This window comes from Corvus brachyrhynchos, unplaced genomic scaffold, assembly GCF_000691975.1.
Source record: "Corvus brachyrhynchos isolate BGI_N302 unplaced genomic scaffold, ASM69197v1 scaffold522, whole genome shotgun sequence".
In the NCBI taxonomy this organism is placed as follows: Eukaryota; Metazoa; Chordata; class Aves; order Passeriformes; family Corvidae; genus Corvus; species Corvus brachyrhynchos.
The window spans coordinates 1,006,982-1,014,710 of record NW_008236649.1 but is presented as its reverse complement, the minus strand read 5'-3'; the positions used below and the strand labels follow the sequence as shown (position 1 = coordinate 1,014,710).

The 7,729-nt window shown below is 60.3% G+C and overlaps 1 protein-coding gene across 3 annotated transcripts in view; it reads left to right on the top strand.

Annotated features, from left to right (window-relative positions):
• Positions 1–408: 408 nt before the first annotated feature.
• EPN3 (epsin 3) overlaps positions 409–7,729 on the top strand; it is a 7,587-nt gene continuing 266 nt past the window's right edge. Inside the window, exons 1-10 of one of the 3 annotated variants that reach the window (XM_017726821.1) lie at positions 610–633; positions 1,979–2,634; positions 2,991–3,109; positions 4,694–4,777; positions 5,062–5,169; positions 5,262–5,346; positions 5,596–5,907; positions 6,786–6,887; positions 7,273–7,494; positions 7,632–7,729. The exon at positions 7,632–7,729 is cut by the window's right edge and continues 266 nt beyond it. In XM_017726821.1, coding sequence (XP_017582310.1) covers positions 2,064–2,634; positions 2,991–3,109; positions 4,694–4,777; positions 5,062–5,169; positions 5,262–5,346; positions 5,596–5,907; positions 6,786–6,887; positions 7,273–7,494; positions 7,632–7,729 — 1,701 coding nt within the window. In that variant the 5' untranslated portion in view covers positions 610–633; positions 1,979–2,063. Of the gene's footprint in view, positions 634–1,978; positions 2,635–2,990; positions 3,110–4,693; positions 4,778–5,061; positions 5,170–5,261; positions 5,347–5,595; positions 5,908–6,785; positions 6,888–7,272; positions 7,495–7,631 lie in introns of those variants that run through there. The other 2 variants (XM_017726823.1, XM_017726822.1) reach the window with 2 other exon arrangements.

Sequence of the window (7,729 nt, the reverse complement as noted above, 5' to 3'; positions counted from 1 at the left end):
GTGTTTGGTAAACCCGCAACTCTTAACCCCGCTGGCAGCTCCAGCCCTGATTACGTTCCTCTCATCCCTGCCCTAGCCCATGCTTCCCATCTCTTTCCATTCAGACTTCCCAGGCCATCTCATGGTGGGCAAAGTCCAGCTGGGGTCAGGTTTCTGGCTGGGATGAGCAATGCCGGGAGCCCGTCACCGGACCTGGGGTTTGTCCAGCTAGGAAACCTGTTGGAGGCAGAAGGAACCATCCTGCCTCCTCCTCGGACTGCCAGTGTGTTTGCTGGTGCTTTCTAGGCTGGTGGTACCTTTGGAGAACGTGACTTTATCTCCACCTGGGTGTTGGTGGAAAGCAGAGCGTGGAGCCAAGTCCTTGGAGGACTTTGCTGTGTTGCTGCCCTTGTCCCGGAGGCGTTTCCGTGCCAGGCGGGCAGCGGCGTGGCCGTCTGCACCACGGGCTCTCCCGGCGGGATCCAAAGGCCACGCTGACAGGCTGCATTGCGAAAGGGAATCGGTGCAGGGAAGCGTCTCGAGAGAAACTTCGTCTGCCCGCGAGCGTGGCGGTGCCAGGCTCCTCTCTGACTCACGGGAGATGTTGCTGGCGGAGCCGTGGGGCGCCTGGCTGCTGGCCCACGGGAGCAGGAGGTGCTGGACTGGTCGCACAGGTTGTGTGGGAGCGTGGTGGGCGCCCTGCGTGGCTCGTGGGCACGTCAGCATGGCCGTGGCCCAGCTCCAGTGGGATGGAGCGGTGTCCCGAGCTGGGAGAGGGCTGGATGTGGCATAGCAGCTGCGGTCCAGGGAGGTACCGGCACCCGAGGTGGGTGGTGGGATGGACACTGATAAGCGCTGTCTGCAGACTGCTGTGTGGGGGAGATATTCCTCTGCTCACACGTGTTATCTTGGATGGAGGAGAAATTGCCAGTGAGTTTTGTCATGGCCACAGTGGGGGCTCTAGGAGCAGCTCAGCGCCCCAGCCCTGCGGTGTGGCCCTGCCAAGGGCAAGGCAGCTCCAGGCAGCCTCTGCCTCTCCCTTGGCTTGGCCCTCTGACAAAAGGAGGATGAACAGTGTCTCCTCACCATGCGGGGAGAAGGTGAGGATTTAGGGCCAGCATGGAGCAGGGCAGAGGGTTGTGATAGGCTCACGTGAAGACAGGTCCAGACTGCTCCACGTCACCATATCTGTGTTGGTGCAGCGCATCCCAAGGACAGGCATTGCCCGTGGGGAGGTACCAGGGCAACTCCTGGCCATGCCAACCCATGTGGCCCAAGCCCTGCATCTGGGCACAGAGGAGTCTCAGACAGCTCGGGGTTTTGGTGAAAGGGGCATTGCAATATCCATCCTGCTGGCTGACCTGGCGCTGGCTGTTAGCACCCTGACTTCGCCAGCCTCTCGCAGGAGCAAAATTGCCGAATTTGCTGGGAAAACCCACCCAAGCATCTGCCAGCACCAGTGAGTCGCGACAGGCTCTGACTCATGACGAGGCTTTGGGTTTGCACGACACAGCCTTGACAGCACTGAGAGCCTTGAGCTGACAACTGGGACAAGCAGGGCTGTGTGCAGCTGCAGGTGGTGCATCTGGGGGTACAGGGGAACTCCTGGCTGCACAAGGGCCGGGAGGGTCTGAAATCAGCTTTGCCAGGACAGTGGAGCTGAGGCAGACGTGATCTGGAGGAGGGAGCTGCCATTTTCAGATGGTTACTTTTAGAAACAGAAGTGCAGGGTAAAATCTCTAAATTTTGCTGAATCCAGACTCAAAACTTGTGGTGGTTCTGCAGTGCTGGGTATCACTTGCTACGAGATTTTTTTCCCCTTGAACATCCTGTGTGTCCAGGTTAGTGAGCTGTGGCAGCCCGGCAGGGTGCACCTGATGCCACTGTGATGGTCACATCCACCTTGAGAAGTGTCCCTGGTGCCAGCCGAGGGCTCTGGGGAGGGGTCTCGCTGGTTGGGGTGATGCTGAGGTCTCTGTGTCACTGTTCCCTGCTGCAGGTGCTGGTGAGGCTGTGGCTGTGCTCACTCATCCCTTCTCCACCGTTCCCGCCTGCCCCTGGCAGGGCTCTGGCACCACACAGCCATGACGACCTCGGCGCTGCGCCGGCAGGTGAAGAACATCGTGCACAACTACTCGGAGGCAGAGATCAAGGTGCGGGAGGCCACCTCCAATGATCCCTGGGGACCTCCCAGCTCCCTGATGTCAGAGATCGCCGACCTCACCTTCAACACGGTGGCCTTCGCTGAGGTCATGGGCATGATCTGGCGGCGGCTGAACGACAGCGGCAAGAACTGGCGTCACGTCTACAAAGCCCTCACCCTCCTGGACTACCTCATCAAAACTGGCTCCGAGAAGGTGACCCACCAGTGCCGGGAGAACCTCTACACCATCCAGACGCTGAAGGACTTCCAGTATGTGGACCGTGACGGCAAGGACCAGGGCATCAACATCCGGGAGAAGGTGAAGCAGGTGATGGCGCTGCTGAAGGACGAGGAGCGGCTGAAGCAGGAGCGGGCACATGCACTGCAGACCAAGGAGCGCATGGCCCTGGAGGGCATGGGCAGTGGCAGTCACCAGGTCACCTATGGCCGCCGGGCATCACCCTACGGTGAAGATTACGGCCGGGCACGGGGCTCACCCTCCTCATTCAACTGTGAGTGTTACTGGTGGCTCACTCAGGCTCACTCAGGGCAGGCAGGTGTTGCATTTGGTTTGCACCTGCTTGGTGCCTGTCATTCCTCTGCATCTCTTGGGATGGTGGTGGTGAAGCCCATCCTGCAGCATAGGGCAGAGATTTGGCTGGGCCAGTGGTGGATGCCAGCAGCAGTGGCAGCTGGTGGTGCCTCCAGCCTTAAACTCATGGCTTGTTCAAGGTAGGGAGCTCTGATGTGTGGCTACATCTCCTGGGGAGGCTGGGCATTGGGATGGAGGCCTGGAAACTGCTGGTGTGCTCCCCAAAATACCTCAGTCCTGATGCCACTCCTTCCCCTTTTCCTCTTTTATCACCAGCATCATCCTCATCCCCACGGTTCGCCTCTGACCTGGAGCAAGCACGGCCCCAGACGACGGGAGAGGAGGAGCTGCAGCTGCAGCTGGCACTTGCCATGAGTCGGGAAGAGGCAGAGAAGGTAGAGTGGCCCTGCCTGTCCTGGGGTGTGAGGCATCTCCCTGGCGCCTTGCCTTATCTGTGAACACAGTGGGTCAGTTCCCTGGGAAGAGGCAGGATTTTGGGGGCTGCCTGAGGCTGGTGCATGTACCTGCAACTGCACCAGGCTGCTCGCGTTGTGCCTGGCATCCAAAATCGCCAGCAGGCAGATGGAGGCATGGGCTGCCCCTGCTCCCTGTTCTCAGAGAGGACAGCACCAGGCTGGGATCTGTCCAGCCTCCCAGACCCCAGGGTGAACGTGGGGGGTCTTCTGGACTTGTCCCAACCCCCACCCCCCAACCTGGCTGCCCTCTTCTGCCAAGGACTTTTGGTCTAAGCTCCCCCCTTTCTCTTGCCTACCCACAGAGGTTTTAGGAGGCAAAGCCTTGCCCAGTGGTTTGTGTGGATGCAGGGCCAGCAGCATCCCTGGGACTGGGGGCTCACTGCAGGCAGGTGCTCCCTCCCACTGTCTGGTCCTTTCAAACTGGGCTAGAAGGAGCACTGGGAAATAGCCCCAGGAGGAATCAAGTAAGTGAGCTGCTGTCCCCAGTGTGAAGCCACCCCAGGCTGTCCCCTCTCCTATCTGCTGGCCCCTTTTCCACCAGGGATGGATTATTTGCTCACTGGCAACCAGCTGGCACGGCGTGGACAAGCCTGTGGGTTACAGCCAGTACACAAAGTCAGAGGGACATGGGGACCAAGGAGCTGCATGCCCAGACCAGTGGGCATCCCCTGGAGCTGGCACTCAGCACCATGAGCTCAGTCCTGCCAGGGCAGGGGATGTGCTCTGGAGATGGTGCTTGCTGCTGCCAGTCTTCCCTGCCCGATGGAGGCTCTTTTGGAGGCAGAACAGGGTGTATATCCCTATTTTTGTCCTGGAATTGGAGTATTTATAGCTTCCTCATGCTGCACTGTAGAAACACTCTCTGGAAAGTGTTGCCTGTTTGTTGGAGTCCATCTGGGCTGCACATGTGTGTGCACACGTGTATGGTTGTCAACACACGCACACCCCTACGGGGGTACCCACTCCCAGCCCCAGTGAGTCCCCACACTGCTGGAAAAGTGTCATGGGGGAGTGATCAGGGCCACCATGGTGGTACAGGGACAGCCTCTCCCCACAGTCCGCTCAGGTCTAGGTGTGGGGCTGGCAGGAATCCCAAACTGAGGCTGGTCAGTGTCACAAACCCTCTTCCCCAGCAGGCCGCCAGGGCAAGGGGATGCCTAATTCTTCCCCTCTCCTTCACTGATTGCATCAGGGTCCCCAGAAGCCTCCCAGGGGATATGCTGGCTGCCTAATTTGGGGTCATCCCAGCCTTAATTCAGTGGCAGGTGATGGGATCGGGGAAGGAGCTGGGCAGGGGCTGCAGGGAACCTGAGCAGGAGCTGGTTAGGGAGCACAGGGACACTGGGCTGGGGGTCTGCAGGCAAGGCCAGCTGGATGGGCACAGATGCTGTGCAGGCAGGCAAGGGGCTGCAGGAACGGCAGTAGCAAGGAGAGGGACAACTTCCAAGGAGTCCTGCGAGCTGAGGGCAAGCTGAAATGTCACCCAATTTCCTCTGTTGCCAGAAGCCACTTCCTCCACTTTCCAGCACAGACGAAGAAAGGCAATTGCAGCTCGCGCTCGCGCTGAGCAAAGAGGAGCACGAGAAGGTACCCGTGTCCCACAGTCCTGGCGCTCCGCTCTCCTTGCACTTGGCCTTCTCTCTGTGGCACCGGAGCCCGAAACATCACCTTGCTCCGGTGCCCGCTTTGCTTTCGCTGCTCCGGGCTGTCTGCTGAGTGCTCTCCCGGGGGATCCGGCCCTGGAGGAGCTGTCTGCTCGGATGCTGGGACTTCGGGGATGCGGTGGCAGCTCCTGTGCTGGGTGTGTCTCCTGGAGAAGGTGCTGGCTGCAGGGTTGCTGAGCTCACAGGCCCCACCCTTTGTCCCCACAGGAAGTGAGGACTTGGCAAGGGGAGAACTCCCTGCAGCAGAGACCCGTGGAGGAGACGGCCCCAGGGAGGGACGAAGAGCAAGAAGAAGATAAGATGAAGAAAAGCCAGGTACAGCACTGGAGGCAGAGTGGCCATACAGGGGTGATCCTGCAGGTCTGCCACAGGCTCCTCTTAACTCTTTATTCCCTTTCTGTCTGCAGTCCTCTATTCTGGAGCTGGCAGATATATTCGGGCCAGCACCAGCCCCCTCCAGCCACACGTCTGCTGACCCGTGGGATATGCCAGGTGAGGACAACTTGCAGGCTGCCAAAATTTGGGACAGTGGCAGAAAGCTGTCCCTTGCCTCTGTTTCTCCTCAATCCCCAGGAGCTCAACAGTGAGGACCTCTGTTTTCTCCTCCCTCTGCTGCCCACTCTGTTACTCTCCCAGGTGGTACTGATGGAAGCCATGGTCCCCTGGCCACATCCCCACCACTCAGCATTCCTCTGTGCTCTGCATTGTTCCCCTCTCCCACAGTTTCCCTTTTTTTTCCAGATATGAAACCCAAAGTGGAGCCGGTGGCGTCTGCCTGGACCGGTGCAGCGGATCCCTGGGTGCCAGTCCCAGATCCTGGTGGGGAGCCCCTCTCCCAGGCGAGCGCCTCATCCCAGCAAACCTCTGCTGGGCCCTGGGACTTTCCCCCCAGCACCACTGCAGCCTCTGACCCCTGGGGGAAGGTGCCCGTGTCTTCTGGCTTCCCTCCTGCAGACCCCTGGGGGACAGCATCCCCCCCAGCCCCCCAGGGCTCCGGTTCTACACCAGCTCCCGACCCTTGGGCTGCTGTGCCTGAGCAGCCTCCGCCCCCTGGTAAGAGGCTCGATGGACCTTTTGGCTTTGCTGAGGATTGAGGACAGCCTTGACCATCACTACCCTCCTGCAAGTGGGCATTTCTGGGTTCTCCCCCCCTCCTCCTTCCACCAGCTCCCCAAACACCCCTTCCCCACCCTCCTGACCATCAGCAGGACCTCTGCTCACCCCTCAGCATCCTGAAGACTTCAAGGAACTTCTAGGCTTTATCTCTGTACAGAATAGGCTGCTTTAATTAACACGGCAGTTAATAGAGATGTCCCATGGGAGCGGATGGCAGCCCCACAGGCCTCCAACAGCGGGGTGATGCTGTGTCCCGTTAGTGATACCTGTTTGCTCACCCCAAATGACCCCTGTACACCCTGCCAGGACCAGACAGGACCGTTGCTAGTTGCAGGTGCCACGTTGCAGATGGGGAAACAGTTGTGGGAGCAGCCTGTTGTTTCAAAGCTCAGTGTCACTCTCAGTTCCTCCTTGGTGTTCCCTCCATCCCCATGCAGGTCCTGCATGTGCTGCCCCCAGTTTTGGTCCCTGGTGAGGGTTGCAGAACCTGGTCTGGGGGCCAGTGCTGGTTGCTAAAGCATTCCTGTAGACCTGTCCCCTACACCTGTCGCTGCTGGGGCTGGGAAAAGGACCTGCTTCGTGTGGGGCAATGGCTGAGAGCAGTAGGGGTGTCTTGGTCTGCAATGATCCCATGATCTGGCTCATCTGAACCTTCCTCAGTGCACATTCCTGGCCCCCAACCCCATGCCCTGCACTGCACCCCCTCTTCTCTGTCTCCTTGCAGGCAGCCACCCCTGCCTCTCTCCTGCCCTTCTATCTCCTGCCTCCCACCTCCCTGCTTGCTCCCCTCCTTGAGTGTCCCCTCTTCCCCCCAGCTCCAGGGGGGAACGCTTTCGACCCGTTTGCAAAGCCGCCCGAGCCGCCGGAGCAGGAGCCCTCGCAGCCGCCCTCCTCGGCCAAGTCCAGCAGCCCCGTGGGTAAGAGCTGGGAGTGGGCAGGTGGGGACGGTGACCTGTCCCTGCCTGTGGCAGGGAGGCAGTTCTAGGGCTGGCCAGGGTGTGTGTAGCTGCTTGCTGGCATGGCCAAAGCTTGTTTCCACGGGCATGTGCCGTGGCCTCAGTCTGCCCCGCAGCTGAGGGAGTAGCCCTGGTTTCTGCGTGTACCCGTGTCCCCAGCTCTGCTATCTCTTTTGGTGGCTTGGGGGATACGTGGGCAGGCCATGCTGCAGGCTCAGCCCCACCACATCACACTGTGACCTGGGGTGTGTTGCCAGCCACCCTGTGCAGTGACAAGGGAGGATGCTGTCACCCTTGGTGCCTCCTGGCTGGCTCACGTGTCTCATCTCCCCTCCCTCCATCCCAGAGCCCGACCCCTTTGGTGACCTGTTCCCCAGCACCAGGCAGGATGGGGCAAAGAGCTTCGACCTCGCCAACCTGGCTGACTCCCTGCCTGAATCCAGCAAGGAGCGGAAGGACTGTAAAACCCCTGAGGCCTTCCTCGGCCCCGCTGCCTCCTCCCTGGTCAACCTGGACTCCCTGGTCGCACCTACTCCGGCCTCCAAGACCCGCAACCCCTTTCTCTCGGGTAGGTGCTGCAGGGCTGCTGGCCAGGGGCTTCCCTGGGCTGGGCAGGTGCTGGGCAGGGGAGGAGGAGGAGGAGGAGGAGGAGAAGGGCTGGGGGTGGCTTGGCTGCCCTGACGTGTCTCATCCTCTCCTTGCCAGGTCTGAGCACGCCGTCCCCCACCAACCCCTTCAGCCTCTCCGAGCAGCCCAAGCCGACCCTGAATCAGATGCGGCCCAGCTCGCCAGTGCCCGCCCTG